The sequence below is a fragment of the Malus domestica genome, chromosome 07 (assembly GCF_042453785.1).
Source record: "Malus domestica chromosome 07, GDT2T_hap1".
Classification (NCBI taxonomy): Eukaryota; Viridiplantae; Streptophyta; class Magnoliopsida; order Rosales; family Rosaceae; genus Malus; species Malus domestica.
In genome coordinates this window covers 22,874,789-22,896,566 of record NC_091667.1, presented here as the reverse complement: position 1 = coordinate 22,896,566, position 21,778 = coordinate 22,874,789, and the positions used below count along the sequence as shown (strand labels likewise).

General features: G+C 37.6%; 1 protein-coding gene across 1 annotated transcript; it reads left to right on the top strand.

The window, feature by feature from the left end:
* The first annotated feature begins 8,060 nt into the window (after window positions 1-8,060).
* LOC103410216 (uncharacterized) lies at window positions 8,061-8,681 on the top strand. Its single transcript, XM_070825729.1, has one exon. The coding sequence runs from the start codon at window positions 8,061-8,063 to the stop codon at window positions 8,679-8,681; it is 621 nt and encodes a 206-aa protein (XP_070681830.1).
* Window positions 8,682-21,778: the final 13,097 nt, after the last annotated feature.

Here is a 21,778-nt window from a genome sequence, read left to right as displayed (position 1 = left end):
TTCATGCTGGCTCTTGCAACTTGCCTCTGCTTTTGCAAACTCCTTACGGATTCTCTTCCTTGGACTTATCCGACCTACAGTTAGTCTGGCTGAAGCCTGGGTGACCTCCGCAGCCATGCTAGCCACCTTAGCATCCCTGACACTTCTACTACTTTCCCCCAAAACCTTACTACCCCCTTGCACAATAACATCCTGAACACAAACACAACATTCAACCACTACCAAACTAGAAACATCATCAAGGCAGTTCCCTTCATGACATAAGAGCAGCCTTATGATGAAAAAACTCAGCAGATAATTGGTTGTAATAGACAAACCAAAGCCATACAAAAGCTCAAACGACGCAAGATTAAAGGTGCAAAGACCAAGCAAGCATGGCAAAAGCAATAATTATCACAACACTAAACCCTACTCACACAATGCAAAGTAGAGAACCAGCCAATCAAAAGGTCAGAATACCAAGCGTCTAAAAACTCAAATGAAGATCGTCTAAGCCTACAAGACCTACACTCGCAAACTCTAATTACCCAAAACCCTAGCCCCAATAATTTAAGACCCTTCCACATCAATCCAGTCCAATCCAAGTCAAGGAAGAGCCGCGCAAGAAACCAAGGCTTAATGCAACAAGGCATAAACTCCCAACCATAACCCCAGAACTCCAATTAACAACCAAAATTTTCCTCAGTAGGCAATTTACCCAATTATCAATTCGAATTACCTTCTCCAAAATGCCTTTAACACCTTTTCCAATTAGCGTCACTGATAAGATTAACATTAACATGATTAATTTTAATACGAATTTACAACAAAATACCTCCCATGGCTGCGAGATCTCATCATAGCCCCATAGAGGAAGCTGGCGGCCCCCTCTTCCCCAACTAAACACACTAGAGAGGAGAGCCCCCTTTTTTTTTTACAAAGCATCATATTTAGATGGGCCCTTACCCAATTTTGGTTTAAAGTTCGTTGACAAAAAAAAGAAAAAGAAACATAAAATCTTGGTTTAAAATTCAGACCAAAAAATAAAATCTTTTGTGTAAGTAGTAGTTTTTTTTTTAAAATTAAAAATCTTGGTATTAATTTTTTTTTTAATTCAGTTCAAGTGGAGGAGTTGACAAAAATTGCTCTCTTTTAACGGAGATTTTTCACAGAATGACAAAAATGATTGATGATAGATGATTTCAAGGACCACTTTTTGTTATTTTAAATTTCAACGACCAAAATAAAGAGTTTAACCAATTTTAAAGACCATTTTGGATAAAAAAAACCTTTTACAACCTTGCAGTATTTTTGAAGGGATATGGTGGACAAATGGAATACAATAAAAATTTTAAATCACTCGTACTTTATTTTATTTTATTGTTTTTGTAATTTGGAAAGGTTTTCTTTGGAGGTGATTTACCACATGTAAGGTCAAGGATTGACAAGTTGAAAATTATACAGGATATGCTTTTCATCATTCAATTCATTTTTTCATTAGAAAACTGTCAGTTAGCCTAATTGCAGATTAGTGATAACTAATGATGTGTCTGGCAATTCCAGGACTTTCATATGGATTTCACTTTCAGTCTTTTTCTTATATATATGGTGCGTCTGGTATGGTGTAGAAGATGTGCCTGCCCTGTTATGGTGTTAGGCATTTACCCACCTAGTAGACTTGAACATGTTTAACAAACTTCCACCACAATTAAGCTCAAATGACATTCAATGTTGACCTTTGTTTGTTTTGAATTTGACTTCTTAGTCAACTTTACTTAGAATGTGATAATTATGAATATGAGAGAGATGAAATGGGTATGGGATCGATTAGTCCTTTTCTTTGTAGTCAAAATTCTTGATTTTCGGGGTGTTAGATTACATAATTTGATATTATAAAACCTACGTGGTTCTTGACTTGTATGTGCTAGTAAACGCATAAAAGTAAATAATTGGAATTAGTTTGTACTTCTTGATTCATGCACACTCATGTTTATTTTTTTATCAAATAAAAAAAAGATAAAAATAAACAAGAATGTATAAAAAAGAAAAAAAAATGTGAAGAATTCATTTTCCGTTATATTCATTCTACTTAAATAAGCATGTCTTCGGATGTGTCTAGCTAATAACTTTCAAATTTAGTCAATTAGAGTATTTCCAACAGCCTCCACAAATGTAACTCTTTAAATACAAATTTATTGACCTATGTGGCAATTTGAACACAAAAATTTGTTACTTTGCGATTTTACATTGAGTAATGCTAGGTAGACCAACTTTTTAAACCAAATTTACAAAACATGTGATGTGTCACCTATAAAAAATAAACACGTTGATTAACACTTAAGTAATGTGAGATAAGTTGGTCCTAGGTTTTTATATATTTGATTATTTTTTATCTAATGCGGGGTAAGTTGGTCCGGAGTTTTATTTTGCTGGTGAAGGTGAGAGATGGACAAAACACATTGTTATAATAAAAAGAAGGTTTGAAGAGTGCGATAGCAAATTCCAAATACAAGCAGTGAAGCAAAGATCCTAAATTTCATGAGTGAGTTTATCCACTATGTTGGACTTAATAATCCTACGTAACACTTCAAATTTAGAGAAACACAACATTTGTAGACTCTCATGGAGATGTCTAATTCAATAGTTACACATTTTTTGTTGTGTTTGGGATGAAGTGACTGAAGTGGAAAAATATTTTCAAGTATTTTCCTCAACTGTAAAATAGACTAGCACACCACTATGGCCATACAGTCTCTATTTCACAAACATAGTGAATTGTGCTAGTAATGAGCACTTAAAACGTATTGGGTTTTTGCCACTTAGTTTTATGGTCTAATTTAATAGTTATACCCTTTTTGTTGTGCTTGGGTGAAGTGACTTGAGTGGAAAAATATTTTCAAGTATTTTGTTCAACAGTAAAATAGACTAGCACACCACCATGGCCATACTTGTGACAACCCGTTCCTAATTTTCTCTCCCCGAGTATGTGAATTGACTATATTGCCCTTAGAGGCAAGTAAGGTGGAAGTGTTAATTCCTCTTAATTTATTTCCTCGTTTCCGTAATTAATCTGTACACTTTGTTACGAGGGTACGTGAATTTTATTTTCGATGTGGAAACACTATTATGGATATATTTCGATTTCCTTTTACTATAGGAAATCTGAAAACCCTATCCCTAGTTCTATTTTCTACCCATGCCTGTGCACTTTCCCCCATTATTTCAACAATTTTTTTTCTCTTCATATTAATGGTTCCCAACAGCTTATTTGTTAGTAGTGCTATTAAATCTATAGATTGAAGGGCTACGCCCCCCATGCTTTTTCTTCCTATCACTTCACACTCACCAATCACATCCTTTCCTACACTTTAGCATCCAATCAAAAAAAAAAAAAAAGATTCTATCTCTTCCTTCTCTCCCTCTTCTCTGCAACCCAGTGAACGAGTCCCAAACCCCACAGATCGAACCTAAAAATACCCCCATTGTACTCCTCTCATCTTCACGAACTCAACCATGTTCTTAAAACCCAGTTTGGATGAGTTTTGACTCGTTAACTCGGAAGGTCCGAACTCAGGCTAACTGAGTTCGACGTGTTTTCAAGAGAGTTGGGACATTTTGAAGCTTGGGTAGACTTCTACACAACCCCACGAAGCTCCTACAACACTTTGATGAAGAAATGACATCGAAACAACCCAATTTCAAAAAGTCACAGTTTGGCCGGAGCTTTCGAGGCAATTTCTGGCCAAACCACGGCGAGTTGGCCGGCATGCGAGTTTCTGACGACCTCCGTGGCTTTCGAGGCAATTTTAGGCCAAACCCTAGCGAGTTAGATGTCGGTGCGAGGTACTATTCTCTTCGTCTCTTCTAGAACTACAGCTTTCGTTTTTGAATCACTCAATTTCGTTGAGTATTGACAAAGTTATTAATGTTTAAAGGTTGTTCAGTTTTTTGGCCGAATCCAGCCTTCCCTTCCATTTAGCTCCGGCGAGTAGCAACCCAAACTCAGGCCCTTCGGGCCGTTCTTGCCAAGCCCAAAACCCTGGGCAGCCCAACCTAACCCTTTATTTTATTTTTTTATTATTTGGTTAATTAAAGGCCTTTAGGCCATTTCCTTTTAGAGCTCTAAGCTCATGCATTTTAAACCCTAAACCCTTTTAGTTTAGGCCTTTAGGCCTAGAACCCTTAAGTCCAACCTATTAAACTAACCTAACCTAATAACCCTTAACCCAGATGAAATATTCCGTTAGGGAATATCCCATCCGTCTGAGAATATTCTGTCCTTCAGGGAATATTCATCATATTCACTTTTCAGAAATTTAAGTAGGACCCTTCTTAGGGTAATTCGACGTCTTGAATCCGTTTTTTACGTCCGTTTTCCCAAATTCAATTGTTATAATATAGTTTTATTAAATGTACCTTTATGTGCTTAGGAAAAATTATTAGTGGCGTTTCCATCTTCGCTAAGTTGCGTGGCTCGTTAGTGGCGAAGTATCTGTGAGTGGGCAGTTTATTTTATACCAATACATATTGATAATTTCCCTAAATGCATAGTTACTTCACTTTTACACTTATATTGCCAAGTATTCGATATTGTGATATGAAATGTGATAAATGCTGCTATATGGTTGAGATATTATTGTCATGACATTCATACATATTTGTACATGCTCATCTTAATGCACCCCGGTGTTAGTACTCTACCCAGGGCCAGGGCCAGTTGTCACATCTCAGCTCAGGGTCCACTATGTCCCACGCTCGCTCCACCACCTTAACACGATTTTGTCTACTTTGGGCCTCGACCACGCCCTCACGGTTTTGTTTCTGGGAACTCACACGAGAACTTCCCAGTGGGTCACCCATCATGGGAGTGGTCTCGTGCACTACTCGCTTAACTTCGGAGTTCTGGTGGAACCCGAAGCTAGTGAGCTCCCGAAAGGCCTCGTGCTAGGTAGGGATGATAATATACATTTAAGGATCACTCCCTTAGGCGATATGAGATGTTACACCAGTCCTTTACATGTATGTTCACATCCGCACCATTCGCTTGCCTTGGATCCAAGTTAGGTGCCAGTCCTGTCGGGTAGATTGCATTAGGCAATCCGACTTGTACGTGACCATGCTTTTGCACCAGTCTTCGTGTGATCGTATTACTAGAGTGCCTTGATTACACTCAGTCTTGTCGGGTAGAATTGCCTTAGGCAGTTTCGACTCGTGTGCTAGCTTAGATGATGAGCAAACTACTTATAATTGATTATCACATGATTATATTACTTTGGCATTTGATATATCATGACTTGGCATATTTCTGGTTATATTACTATTATATTTGATTACATACTTACGTAGTATGTTTTAAGGAAACTATACTTGTTTTACGGCGAGGGGTTAGTATATTAAAAAATAAAGGTTTTCGTATAAGCATTGTTTTACTGACCCACTCAACTTTGTTTTTCGCCCCTCCAGATTTAGTAGCTGTGTTTACACGTATACGAGGATTCTGGCAAATCTCAGGAGATGGTTACCTTCAGTGGTATAACCCTCATCCTATTTGCTATACTGTCTTATGCAATGACATCACGTGTGAAAAGGGTTCAATCCCGCTCACCCGCGCATTTTTTTGATTAGGCACTTTTAGGTTTAATTTATTCACTTTTTCCACATCACTACACTTTATGGCTTTGTCACCTTACAGGTGTCGGCCAGCACAACTCGATTCGAAGTCCAAGTAGACATTCCGGGTTGAGGTGTGTCAATACTTGTCTCTATTTCACAAACATAATGAACAACATTGACTATTGTGCTAGTAATAAGAACTTAAAATATATTGAGTTTTTGCTAATTAGTTATACATTTTCGTTGTGCTTGGGTGAAGTGACTCAAGTGGAAAAATATTTTCAAATATTTTGCTCAACAATAAAATAGACTAGCACACCACCATGGCCATACTAGTTTCTATTTCACGAACATAATGAACTACGCTGGCTATTGTGCTAGTAATAAGAACTTAAAATGTATTGAGTTTTTGCTACTTAGTTATACATTTTCGTTGTGCCTGGGTGAAGTGACTCAAGTGGAAAAATATTTTCAAACATTTTGCTCAACAATAAAGTAGACTAGCACACCACCATGGCCATACTAGTCTCTATTTCATAAACATAATGGACAGTGCTGACTACTGTGCTAGTAATAAGCACTTAAAAGGTATTGGATTTCTACCACTTAGTATTAAAGTCTAATTCAATAGTTGTACACTTTTCGTTGTGCTTGGGTGAAGTGACTTGAGTGGAAAAATATTTTCAAATATTTTCATTAAAATAGATTAGCACACCACCATGGCCATACTAGTCTCTATTTCACAAATATAATGAACTGTGTTGACAACTGTGCTAGAAATAAGCACTTAAAAGTTATTGGGTTTCTGCCACTTAGTATTATGGTCTAATTTAATAGTTATACACTTTTTCGTTGTGTTTGGGTGAAGTGACTCGAGGGAAAAATATTTTCAAGTATTTTCCTCAACAGTAAAGTAGACTAGCACACCACCATGGCCATACTAGTCTGTATTTCACAAAAATATTGAATTGTGCTAGTAATAAGAACTTAAAAGGTATTGGGTTTTTGCTACTTAGTATTACGATCCAATTCTAGTTATACAGTTTCGATGTGCTTGGGTAAAATGACTAGAGCGGAAAAATGTTTTCAAGTATTTTCCTTAACAGTAAAATAGACTAGCAAACCACCATGAATACTAGCCTCTATTTCACAAACATAATGATATGCAACAATAACCTCTTTAGTTACTCCAGTTTTAGAATTAAGCAAAAATTTAGGAGGACAAACAGTCGTATCATTAGATGATCAAAGAGCTTCTAACCCTTCAATACAGACTTAACTAAAATAGTCACTTAGTGTAGTTATGATCACCAAGTTTAATCGTCAACATACTCGACAACCCTTCAATTTTAACAAATGTAGAAACCATTATCTACTTCAAAATATCGAAATTCAAGAACCTAGAAAAAGAAAAGCCAGAAAAGGCAATCGAACAAGAAAACACTAGTGACTACAATCTAATCAATGAAATCACTGGTTTGGCCTTTTGAATTTCAATCGAACACTAAACTAATAGCTTTTGGCCTTTCACAACATCAGCTAACATTCAACATCATCAAGATTTAGAGAAATGGCATTGGCCTTCACACAATCAAGAACTTGGATATACTAACAATAAAAAACATCAAGGTGAAACCAATCTTGTAAGAAAGAACCCAAATTGAACAAGAAACAGTTCAAATTACTTCAAGAGAAAATTATCTTTTGCAGAATTTCAAACACTGAACCTAAGATTTCACCCGATTTCACCTTTTCACCATAGATCGATGAAAAAGTAGCACAAATTGCATAAAGCATGATGAATTTTGCCCAGTTCAATTTGTCACCCTAAAAAAATCTACCAAGAGTTGAAAGCTGGGGCCCACAGTAGATCGCAGGCTCAAACTATCATAACACTATTGAATTAGAGTAGTAAATTTAGGCAATCTCCAACCGAAGAAGGGCAAGAGGGCTCGTTTTAGCCTTTTGGCTCTCCAAGAAATTAATATTTTAATGAACAGTGCATGGACATATTTCTTACCATCTTTAATCAAGGGGCCAGAGGACCATAGACCAAACATAACCTTGTGACAAAAAACCATATCCAACCGAGGGCCAAAGGGCCATAAGGCCAAACATAACTTATTATTTAAATTTAAAAACTACAACAACTTAAATTTAAAAACTACAAATTAAATTTAAAAACTACAATAACTTAAATTTATAGGAAAAATGAGAAATTTTCAATATATTTTTTTTAAATTTGGCCGAAAAAAATAAATTCAAATACAACAGTAACTGACGTCAGCTAGCCATTGGATTTGAATTTCTTTGGGCTATAAATAAGGTGGATATTGGGCTATAATTCACACACCTTTGAATTCAATCTCTTTCAATTCAAGTTTGCAATGAATTCCAACTTTGGATCCTCTTCGGATTCCAACAGGTGGTCCTTATCCAATTTCGAATTGGAAGAAAAATGGGCGCATATGAGACGAGAAGATGAGGAGTCTGATGAAGAAGATGAAGCATGGCACAACACACAATATGTGGCAGCCATGGCTATGGTCATGGTGTGTCAGCCAACTGAGGAACAACCTCAATGGGGTGGCTCTGTTCTTGGTCGCTCTTACAAACCACGAAATAGAGCAATGATGTATGCCAATCTGATGAACAACTACTTCAACCCCAACTCGGTATACACAGAAAAAGATTTCAAACGTCGTTTTCGGATGATGCGTCATGTCTTCGAGCGTTTACTTTATGATGTTCAGCAAGTCAATCCATACTTTCGACATAGGCTGGGCAAAGCAAGCCACCCTGGTTTCTCAACTCATCAGAAGGTTACTGTTGCACTACGAATGATAGCCTATGGCTCCCTAGCTGATTCGATGGATGAAACATATGGTATGTCTGAGTCTACATGCCTTGATACTCTTGCTGAATATTGTAACACAATTGTTCAGCTTTACAAAGAGGAGTATATCTGCGAGCTAAATCAAGAAGATATGGATCAGCTCATTCGCAAAGTTGAAGACCGTGAGTTTTCGGGCATGATAGGGTCATTAGACTGTATGCATTGGACTTGGAAGAACTGTCTCACCGGATGACAATGAGGCTTTAACGGAAGGTCGAGAAAGCCAACTGTTGTGTTAGAAGCGGTTGCTTCATATGACACATAGATCTGACATGCTTTCTTTGGAGTCCCTGGATCCCAAAATGACGTTATAGTTCTTGGGCCTTCACCCCTCTTCAATAACCTGACGAAAGGGAAATCACCTCAACTTGACTACTACATCAACGACCGTCCGTACAATATGGGGTATTACTTGGCAGATGACATGTACCCAAAGTGGGCGACACTTGTCCAAGCAATTCCAAACCATGAGAATGACACCAAAAAATGGTTTACCTTACACCAAGAGGCATACCTGAAAGATTTTGAGAGAGCTTTTGGTATTCCACAAGCATGGTGAAAGATCATTAAGGAACCAGCAAGAGGGTGGAGTTGAGAAAATTTGGACTCCATCATGATGTCTTGCATCATATTACACAGTATGATTGTGGATGATGAGTGAGATGGGTATATTGATGGAGAGCCTGATGATGACCAAGAGGATCCAATTTGCCTTTGAATCCACGAACTAGTAATATCTCTTTAAATGAGTATATGAGGTGATATAGGATGATACGTTCCCGTGCCACAAACAAGTACCGACAATAGGATCTTGTTGCACATCTTTGGGCCAAAAGAAGTATGGAGTAGGCGTTTAAGTTTTATGTTGTTAAAAACGTTGTTTAAGTTTCATGTTGTTAAATGTTTTTTATATGTTGTATAATTTTTATGTTGTTTAATGTTATTTAATGTTGTTTAATATTGTTTAATGTTGTTTCATGTGACTTAATGTTATTTAATGTTGTTTAATGGCTTAGGAAGTGATAGGAAAAAAAATATATAATTTTTAATTTTAAAAAAAAATTGTAAAAAAAAATCAAATATAACGGCTAGCTGACGTTAGCTAGTTGCCGTTGTATTCAAAATCTAGCTTGACCTGAGGCTGGCTGGGTTGGGCCAGCCGGTTGGCCCTTTGGCCTTTTTTTGGCCTAACCCTCGATTGGAGACGAATTTCGGGCTATTTTCAGTTGGAGATGGCCTTATAGTTCTGTAGAAGAATTATGAATTGCAGAAGAAGAAAGCAATAGAGAGTGATACAGTTGAATCACAATGGTTTCCTTCTCCTAGTTCGCATGACATAGCCCTTGTGATCCCAAGTCTATTGCTCTGCTCCCTATGTCCCTGGGCCCACCTGTTAAGAAAGCTCATGTCAACTTATCTCCAAACTTTAGCAGAACCCTCTGGCTTTCCAACAATAAAGGTAGATTCAACAAACAGAAAACCAAGTCTAGGGTTAATCGTGGTTAATCGAGGGATTTAGCTTACACAAAAAATGATATCTCTCTAGAGAATTTGAGTGATCTTATCATAAGCCCCTCTAAGGAAATGCTAAACATGCAGGCTAGTTGGAAAGATCGAAAGGTCTGGGTAAAGGCAAAATTCAAATGGCAACAGCTAAGATCCTTCAGCCCCGCTAACAACCATGATCACGTTATTTTGGAACTGTCGGGGGCTTGGGAACCACCGTATAGTTCAAGCGCTGCGTGTTTTGCTGCAGCTTCAAGATCTTAATGTTGTATTTCTCTCTTAAATAAAATGCAGTGCTTTAGATTTAGATTCGGTAAAATTCAAGCTGGGTTTTGATTATGCTTTCGGGGTCAATTCTTTGGGACAATCTGGGGCCTTAGTCAACTATGGCGCTCGGAGATCCTACTCTGTGTAATTTCCTCTTCATAATTTCACATTGACTCTAAATTGGGGGTATTGGTGATGCGGTCCATTGACGTTTAACCGGATTCTACGGACACCCTTCTCCCTTTGGGTGTGTTCAATCTTGGTAACTTCTCTGTTCTCTTGCTGCTTCCTCCCTGCTCACATGGCTTTGCAGTGGATATTTTAACGAGATACTTCGTTTGGAGGAAAAGGAAGGGGGAATCTTCGTCCAATGGGCCAAATTTTAGATTTTTGGGAGGCCATCTCTGACTGTAATATGCGGGACTTGAGGCTTCTTCGGGGAAAAATTCACATGGATGACCTCTCGAAATGGAGGAATCAAAGAACGTCTAGATCGTTTATTTGCCTGCACAAAATGGCACTTTCGATTCCCCCATTCGTGTGTCACTCATCTCAAGCCTAGCAAGTCTGACCACATCTTCATTTTAGTTAAGATTCATGACGTCCCCTGAGAAATGTTGGACAAAGAATGAGGATTGCCAAGAGATTATTCATAGAGCCTGGTCACATACCTCTGTGTCACCGAAAAAATTAAGGTCATTCGCGTTGCCCTTCTCAAGTGGAAGCAGAAGACCTTTAATTCTCGCTTAACTGCTATTAATGAGGTTCGTAATCGACTTGGTTTTATCCTTGCTCATAATAAAAAAAGGTATTTTGAGGCAACGCTCGCGGGTTTTACGGTTGAAGGACAGCGATTGAAACTCCAAGTTTTTCCATCAAAGTGCAAATGCCAGAAAATCAAATAACCGAATTGTTAAACTCTGGGATGATCAGGGAGATGACATTTGAATCTGAGTGGGATTGAATTTGTGGTGACTAATTACTTGTTTGATATTTTCTCCACTCGTGATCGGAACTCTCAGGTCATCGTGGATGTTGTGGACCGTAAAATCTCAGAAGATATGAATTGTGATTTAACTCCCCCTTCATCATGGAGGAGGTGAAAAATGCCATTTTCTAGATGCAACCGTCCACTTCTCTAGGGCAGGACGACATGTCACCATTGTTTTTTCCATAAATATTGGGCGATTGTTGGAGTTAACGTATCCACTGCCATTATATTCTTTCTGGAATCTGGTTGGATCATTCGCAAGATCAATTTTACTCATATAACCGTGATTCCCAAACAGTTTCTGCCTTCCGAGATGTCCCATCTCTGGCCTATTAGTTTATGCATTGTGCTTTAGAAGATTGCATCAAAGATGTTGGTGAACCGCATGAAAGCTACTATGCCGAGCATCATCTCGCTAAACCAAAGTGCCTTTATTTCTAATCACCTTATTTCAAACAATACCATTCTACTAAGGTTGGCCAGACTCTGTTTAAATGAAAAAGAGGGAAGAAAGGGCAAATAGTTAATAAACTTGATATGAGCAAAGCGTACAATCACATCAAGTAGGGCTACTTGAACATGATCCTCACAAAATTGGGCTTCTCCGTTCGTTGGGTAAATCCTCTCATGCAATGTGTTTCCTCGGCCACCTACTCTATCATTGTGAATGGCTTTCCATGTGGCTACCTCCTCCCCTCTCATGGTATCCGCGAGGGACACCCCCTCTCACCCTATTTATTCCTCCTCTGTGCCGAAGGAATTTCTACACTCATTGATCAATGACACATGAATGGTGCCATTTTGAGGATCTCCATCTATTGTAGCACGCTACCAATCCACCACCTTATTTTTGTAAACAACTGCCTCTTATTCAATCGAGCCATTAAGGATGACTGCTCCGAGATTAAGTCAATTATGAACTTTTATGAGGGGGGCCTCGGGGCAGTGACCACCTACCTAAATATTTTTATGATGGGCTCAACAAAATGGTGGTCAAATTTTGGTGGAATGGTGTGGACGACGCTTGAAAGATTCAATGGATATCTTGGGATTGACTTTGTACTCTGAAAAACGAGGGTGGCTTAGGTTTCAGGAACCTCTATTCTTTCAACCACCTACTCTATCATTGTGAATGGCTTTCCATGTGGCTACCTTCTCCCTTCTCATGGTATCCACCGGGGACACCCCCTCTCACCCTATTTATTCCTCCTCTGTGCCGAAGGAATTTCTACACTCATTGCTCAATGACACATGAATGGTGCCATTCTGAGGATCTCCATCTATTGTAGCACGCTACCAATCCACCACATTATTTTTGTAAACAACTGCCTCTTATTCAACCGAGACATTAAGGATGACTGCTACGAGATTAAGTCAATTACGAACTTTTATGAGGGGGGCCTCGGGGCAGTGACCACCTACCTAAATATTTTTATGATGGGCTCAACAAAATGGTGGTCAAATTTTGGTGGAACGATGTGGACGACGCTTGAAAGATTCAATAGATCTCTTGGGATTGACTTTGTACTCTGAAAAACGAGGGTGGCTTAGGTTTCAGGAACCTCTATTCTTTCAACCTTAGTCTATATGCTCAATTTTGACAAAATTGGGCTTCTCCGTTCATTGGGTAAATCCTCTCATGCAATGTGTTTCCTCGGCCACCTACTCTATCATTGTGAATGGCTTTCCATGTGGTTACCTCCTCCCCTCTCATGGTATCCGCCAGGGACACCCCCTCTCACCCTATTTATTCCTCCTCTATGCCGAAGGAATTTCTACACTTATTGATCAATGACACATGAATGGTGCCATTATGAGGATCTCCATCCATTGTAGCACGCTACTAATCCACCACCTTATTTTTGTAAACAATTGCCTCTTATTCAACCGCCATTAAGGATGACTGCTCCGAGATTAAGTCAATTATGAACTTTTATGAGGGGGCCTCGGGGCAGTGACCACCTATCTAAGAGCGCCGTTTACTTTAGTCAAAACATTTCACGAGGAGATCATGATCATTTGGCTGGCATTCTCAGCATCGACCGGGTCTATAGGCATGTGTATTTGGGCCTCCCAACACAGGTGAGACATAATTAGGGGGCATGTTTCGGTCATATCAAGGAACGATTGTGGAAACGCCTTTAGAGTTATAAATGTAAACTCTTAAGTTCGGCTGAAGAAACTATTGATCAAAGTTGTTGCTCAAGCCATTCCCTTATACACCATGAATTGTTTCCTTCTACCTAAATATTTTTGTGATGGGCTCAACAAAATGGTGGTCAAATTTTGGTGGAACGGTGTGGACGACGCTTGAAAGATTCAATGGATCTCTTGGGATTGACTTTGTACTCTGAAAAACGAAGGTGGCTTAGGTTTCAGGAACCTCTATTCTTTCAACCTTACTCTATTGACTAAACAGCGTTGAAGGCTTATCCACGACTAATCCTCGCTGGTTACTCGTGTATTGAAGGCTAAGTAGTTTCCTAACTCATCATTTTTGGAAGCATCCGTGGGAAACAGAGCCCTATTGCTGGAGAAGTCTGTGCTCAGCTTGCCTCATCATCGAGTTGGGCTCTCGGTGGCAAATCAAAACTAGTGCCGATGCCAATATTTGGAAGGGTCGATGGGTACCTTTGTCTTCCAAATTGATGATTTTCTTCTCTTGCCCCTCGAACTGCTCTCTGTCGCGGTTTGCTAGTTGATTGATAATCAACAATGGAAGGCTTCCCTGATATGTGCCTTATTTTATGACTTGGAAGCCAATGCGATTCTATCTCTGCCTTTTAGCTTCCATAGGCCTAGGGACGAGTTGCTTTGGCACTACGATTCCAAAGGACTCTTCTTGGTTAAAAGTGCATACCATCTTGCTGCTCGATGGATCCTGAATTCTGGCAACTTTGCTTCGTCCTCCCATTTTGGGTGTAGCCTTGGTTTACTGTGAAAACGAATCTGGAATGCTCGTGTTCCCCTATAATGTTAAGATGGCGGCTTAGTGTATTTGCAAGGATATCACCCCATCTCGAGCAAATCTCCTTCGTCGCCACCTTGGATCCTCTTTTACTTGCGTATTTTGCCTTTGTAGTGAGGAATCTACTCTCCACCTAATGCGAGACTGTCCTTTCTCCATATGCACCTGGTTATCTACTTCTCTAGGCCTCCCACCTTTTGGCCTGGGTGTTACTTGTATTGGAGATTAGGGCCTTTTTTCTGGCAAATTCCTTATCTTATGAGAACTTTGATCTTGTCATGATGATCTGGTGGTCTTTATAGAATGCAAGAAATTCTCTCCTCTAGAACGGTAAGTTTGAGAGGCCAAATCTTGTGGTGGCTAGTTCTTTGAGCTATTGGTAGGATTTCATTGCCGCTTCCTATCTGGCTACTTTTCCTCGACCTTCGATTCCCCCGATTACGCGATGGTCCAAGCCCTGGTTCGGATTTGTTAAAGTTAACGTTGATGGCGCTTGGGTGGAAGATAAATGCCTGGGGGAGTGGGTATTATTATTCGAGATGAGTTAGGCTTATTTGTGGATGCTCGCGCCATGCGATTCGACTTTGTATATGGTCCCCTGCATAGTGAAGCCTTGGCGGTTCATGAAGGCGTGTTCTTGGCGATGGAAAAAGGGTCTTACTAACGTTATTTTTTAGGCTGATTTGCTCCTGATCGTGAATGAGACGCTTGACAAATCTTCCAATATGTTAGCAATTGGACCTATTGTAGAAGACATCAAGGCTTGTCTTCGCACGATCACTGGTGTTACCATTTCCTAGACCCATCGCCAAGGAAATGGCTTTGCTCATTACCTGGCCAGTCATGGTTCTCATATGAATTCCGTGAAATGATCTTGATTCGAGGAACCCCCTGATTTCTTACATACTTTACTTTGCACAATAATGTATGTATACTATTGCAGTGATAACAACCAAGCCTATGTGACAATTCAATCCAATCGTATCTAATCCAACTCATTACACCATGGCAAACTTATCTAACATAAACCAATAATGATCTAATGACACTTAGATATTCAGTTATATTGGTTATTATTTCCCCTCAATCTCAGCCAAGATACCCGAGCCTGAGATTTCAGCAATGTCTTATGAAGACTGGACTATATAGACCTATAGTAAGAACATCAGCTATTTGGTTGTCTGTGAAAACATAATGAACACTATATTATCCTTCTTTTGAACTCTTTCCCTCACAAAATGATAGTTTGTATCAAGATGTTTGATCCTGGAGGGGAATATTGAATTTCACCATAGATCGCCATAACCACCAAGGTAGCAGAATTAAAGCAGAATTAACGAAAAAGCACTATAAATTGCAGAAAGCATAATCTTGCCCAGTTCAATCCGTCACCCCCAAAAAATTCTATCAAGAACTGACAGATGTGGGCAACCCACAATAAATCGCAAACTCAATGCCATCCTAACACTACTGAATTAGGGTAATGAAATTATAATTCTGTGGAAGAACTATGAACTGCATAAAGAAAAAAGACGATTTGCAGAAGAAGAAAGCAAGAGAGAGATGGAGCTGAATCACGATGGTTTCTAATTAATCAACCGAAGTCAATACAACAGTGCATGTATACTAGTATAGTGATAACAACCAAGCTTATGTGGCAATACAATCCAATCGTATCTAATCCAACTCATTACACCACGAAAAACTTATCTAACACAAATCAATAATTTAATGACAGCTGGATATTCAGTTACATTGGTTATTAAATATCTCTTCATAACTTAATTTTGATTGAAATCAAAAGATATGATTCTAATGCAGTCAAACACTTAACTCCTGTAATCAACATTTATCTTGATCTTGATCCCCAACGTGGATTTGATTCTTAATTTAACAAATGAATAGTTAATTGTATGCACAGTACTATACTGTGTACCCTCTAATTGAATCTTTCCTCTTCATGCAATACCTAGATCTTTGAGACTGTACGTTCGGTGTTAGATCTTTGAGACTATACTTTTGGGTTGTTTGGCACCAACCAAATTCTAAGAACTATAACTATTGAAAGAAGCAGTAGAGAGGAACAACTATTTGACTTTAGAAATTAGAATTTTTGCATCGGTGTGATGAATATCGAGTTTGCAAGTTGTATAAGCCTGTAACAGGTTAATAACTATAAACAAACATTTGCATCAAGAATCAAATCTACAAAAAGGAAATTGAGAATATGAGCTCAAGATTATGCTTTGTTGTTTATCTAGCTGGTGCACTTTGGTTATGCCTTTAGAATTTCATAGAGTCGGCTCTCCTTTAAAGTAAGCATCCTCCATAATTTTTCTCTTAATTTGTTGCCTGTTCGACTAATTAAACGATCTTATATGATCATTTTAATCCACAGAATTGTGTTAATTATTTTAGTTGATTAATTAGCTAGGGATTGCAACATTAACATTCCTAGTATCAATTTGATAATCGGGATTTATTGAAATATGTTCAATCTAGTCATTGGTCCAAAAACGTTCCAACATAAGACTTGAATTCATGATTAGCTAGGTTGATCTTCATGGACTTCATTAATGACTTTAGGAAATACCTCTAACCAAAAGAGTGTGCAAAAATAAGCAACTGTCATCGATCCATCGTCCAACGTACGAAGTATAAGCATGCATGTTGAAGTAGGTAGACAGTAAAGAAAAACATTCGTGTTATCTATATATATATATATTACTTTGTTTATGGGAAGGATATATAATCGACATTTTGATAGAAACAGATTTCCTATTCATCTTTGTAAACAAGTTCATAAGAGGATAGACTAAGATAGGCAAGACAACATGATAATGCACACTGAGTCGGTGACTGATTGGAAAATGTTTTATGTGACATTCAAGAACAAACAAAGCTACATCATAATGCACACTGAGTCGGTGACTGATTGGACCCAGTTTAGCTTCTCAGTTACCTCTGTTCATCATTTTGCAGTCAAAAGAAAGTGGCAATGCAAGGATCTTATGTCATCAAATTTTATTCCTGAAGAACCCCGAAAAAAGAAGGGCTCCTTGAAGGACCACGGACCAAAGTTGAGCATATACTCCAATAACTATTCAAAGATAAATCAAGTAGTTTTGAAGGAAAAGATAACGAAAACCAAAGTCCAGAATCTTTAGACCTCCCTCACACGCAAGCCAGTCAAAATGGAACTTCGCTCTGTTTCATAACATAGCATATCGAATCCAATCATCGTAGGATTAGTGCAATCATCGTATGCTATCCCACTACTTGCTCAGTTGATTGTTAATTTTTCATTGACCTTGCTTTGTAAGATTAGTGCAATCTTTTATCCATACTTAATGTTTCTTTTTATTAATTATTTCAGAAGTTACACATGAAAAAGTTAGGTGAAATTAACTCTTTAGCAATAGTCGTGTGAAACTTATATTTTCCTCATAGTGAAGAAGACCATTATGATGAGTTGATCTTAATAGTTAATCCATACTAAGGTTTCTTCTTCACTCTTTCATGGCTTGTTTAATAAATAGTAACTAATTTTATCTTTCATTAGTTGTGATTAGTGGTATGTCATCACCAATTGAAAAGCAAGTTTGTCATTAGGATAAATCAATGTTAAAGTTGGTGTGACTCTATGACTGCTTACGTGGTTTTAACCATGTCACCGATACTTTCGAGAGATTTTCCAATGTGCTAGGAACACAATTAAGTAGACCACGTGTTATACTACACAGTGGCGGAGCCACTAGGAGACCATAATGGTTCATGGCACATCCTGCCTTTTTTTCTTTCTTGCTATATATGATAACAAATGTTGTTGCTGCATATCAATCTAAGACCCTTAAAATTCAAGTGTGTTCTCAATCAAACTCTTCTCCGTTCTAGTCTTCACTTCCCCTTCTTATTCTATCAACTTTTCTTTGGCTTTAACTTATGTTTTAAAAAATTTCGTGCTTATCTTTACCCAATATTTGGGTTTTTGGATTTCTGCAATGTTTTTAGTTCTTTCTATTGAATTTAGGATCTTTCAATTTTTGTGCAAATTACTCCAATCTCTCATGTCCTGAGCTCAAATTACTTATGTAAGTGAGAAGCCCTCCCACACATTAAAGTCTGGATCCGCCACTGATAATACAATTGGTTGAAAACTTGAAAAAAAAAAATTGAATCAATTATTTACGACGCTTGGTGTATTGCGCCGTCATGGTCCGACACATTGAATATTTGAGACGGTCTAGTACATTGAAAATTTTCTCAATATCTTGATACATAATGGACAATTAGACAGAAAATTATGATAAAATTAGTGGCAAACTCTACTTCAATTAAGTATATCTCATTATAGTATTCAAGTGTAACGACTTGAAAATTTCATTAAACTAAAATATAATAAACATAGAGTGCTCTAACTACCGTTTAATGTGGGGGTTCATGCACGAAATATTCCAATGTCTTTTTTCTTTTTCTTTTTTTTTTCTTTTTATGAGGACTACATTATGGCATTATGCATACATGATTGGATAGAAGACTTCCGACAAAGTTGTACGAGTAAACTAATAGGCATTGAATTTCTTGATACACAAGTTAATCTAAATACGTATGCACAAAATGCTCAATCACGAACCATATATTCTCGAGAAGACCTAAGATATATGCATAAGTTTCATCGAAATGCCATGGATTTGCATCAAATATAAAACATGCAAATATCATATAGGTAGGCTTCTAGGAATTCCGAGTTCATATCTTAATAACTTTGCAATCTCCGCTATTTGATTCGACCATTTTCTCTATAATTAGCTACATTTTGTTCGTACATGCACGAAGTCCTTTTATGTTAGACATTCTGTTTTAACGAGCAATAAGATAATACATTAAATTACGGGAGGGAGATTTGAATACGAAACCTCGATTGCAAGGACGAACACTCTTAACTAATTGAGATGTTATAAACTATTTACGAGTCCTTTACGTTAGAATACGTAAATAATCATATATGAAATCCACTTATTTGCAAGTTGCATATGGCTATCCTAATAACATAATTATCATCGGCATCAGACCAACTTCTTTTTAATTATGCTACATTTTTTGTTTGTATCGACCAGTTTTAAGTCTGCACCAACTTAAGAAATATTTTTATCGTACATAAAAAATTGGTATTCCACAAGTAGTTAGGGTCATTTTCTACTTTCTTTCACTGCAATTTCGTCTCTGGTCTTTTCAACCTCTCGAGTCTATAACACATCATCAATATATTGATTAAAAGATCCGTACAAGGCATGCCTTATATAATCAAAACATATAGTAAGCTGTGATGGTCATGGTGGCATTGTCTTGTGGGTTTTGGAAAATTTGTACATGATTAATTAACTAATCATCCATAAATGACCAACGATCCAACATGCATGGGAAATTTCCTTCAAGTCTGCTGGCCTCCTACGCGGTAATACAACAAAATCTGGGTGTTTGATTGGCTCTTATAGTCTTCATCGCTTTATGTATAATGAGTGCGAATTTTCTCGCCGCTCTTACTATGTGGTGACTGTTAGACCCCTCTTGAATTGCTCTACGTATTCGTGCAGGTTTAACCATGATTGACTAGTTTTAGTTATATATATAACAAAATAATTCAATAATTAAATATATAATAGTTCCTTCCTAATTTGTTCTCCTCAAATTTTGAGATTGTTGAGAATGAATCACACATTGAAAAAAGACTTTGCATAGACTTATAAGTAAGTTGGGCTATTCCCTATATTACCAATTGGTTTTATAGTGGAACCTCAACTTTCTTCATGGTATTAGAGCGGTTGTCCAACGTGCGAAACCCAATTGCCATACATGCTCCACATCACCTGATTGTGTTGTTCCCGTGTTAGGCTTGAAAATTCGCCACACATGAGGGGACGTGTTGAGAATGAATCTCACGTTGATAGAAGGATGGACCTTAAATAGGCTTATAAATAAATTGAGTTACTCCCCATATTGTTAATTTGTTTTATGATGAAACCCGATGAGTAGATTTTATATTATATATTTTACCCTATTCTTAGTATATTTTGGTTAATATTTTGGAAGAATTTTGATACTTTGAATTGTCTTTTTAATATAGGACTTTCGACTTCCTCTGGAGCAAAACAGGAACAAATGGATGAATTTTGGAGTAATACTAGTTGGAGGATGTTCGTCAGTCACTCATATTGATCATATCAAAATTTGGGATTTTTCCACCTAGCGGTTATTTTCTGGCGATAAAATAAAGGAGCAATGCGCGGTGCTGGAAAATAACGTTTCTGGGCTTAAATTGCATTTTTGGAGCCCAAGATAACCTCAGATAGTTTTGTGGCCTTCTGGAGATGTGTTCCGAACGTCCTAATCTTTAAATCAAGCTATCTTGGGCCTGATTTGGAGGAGATCTGAGGTTAAAACATGGCTGGACAAGTACTTGGCAGATTCCCCTAGTTTAATTAGGGTTTGATTTTCTAAGATATTTTATTATTTTTCTTAGTTTCCTAATGGGAATAAGAGACCTATATTTTAGGGTTTGGGGGCTTAGCAGATATATTGCTTGGCCGTCTACAGTTTTTCTCTACGCTTTATTTTATGCAATTTTGGTGACAGAGATAATTGCTAGGGTTTTTGGAGATTTTCTACTTGAAGGTGCTTTCCATCCTTTTCTTAATAATATTTTCTATGATTTTAATTATGAATATGCGTAACTAATTCCTTTTGCTAGGGCGAAGCCTTGAGCCTTAGCATGAATATGTGATTTTTATTTAATTGCTTATGATTGATTGCATGCATACTTTGAATTGTTAATCACCGGGATAAAAACTATCTAATTGTCTTAATGCCTGATCACGATTAGGATCTTTAGAAAAGTAATTTGATGCAATTTTGGTCGGAAGGTTCCCTAAAATTGACACTGGCTTCTTGTGATTAATAATTGTAATTTCACTTAGGATGAACACCACGTCTTAAGGATTGCATGGTTTTTCAAAGGGTTTTCATAAAGCATAATGAGTCTTTTATGTTTAGATTTGATCCGAATGTCCAGACGGGTTGCAAGTTAGATATACGTTCTATGTTGGAGGTTCCAAGTAGAATATAAATTAGGAAAATGTAACCTTCAAAGTGGTATGTGTAGATCATAAGTAATTGGTAATAGTGCATAGGATTGCTAGGTGATGGTGGAACCCTAGTGCTTTCTTAATTTGATTTCTCCCAAAACTATTTTCTTTTCCTTCTAGTTTTTAATATTGCAGATTGTCTTATTTTTATTAGTTAAATTCGTTTTATTAAATTAGGCCATAAAAATCAATCATCTCAAGTTCTACTTTACAATCATTAATTGGAATTTTATTTGTTTCGAATTATTTAAATAATCCATGTGAAGAACGACCTTGCGAAATCGGTTTATACTACAACAACCTTGTGATTCTTGCAAGTATAATAGGATTTTTAGCCCATTCACATGTGTAGTAAAATCCCTATCAAAACCTCAACTTTCTTTAGAGATTATTTTCTATCATCAATGCTAATTCTT

Excerpts from the sequence above, each read along its gene's own strand:
- LOC103410216 (XM_070825729.1), top strand. The coding sequence starts at position 8,061 with ATGAGACGAGAAGATGAGGAGTCTGATGAAGAAGATGAAGCATGGCAC.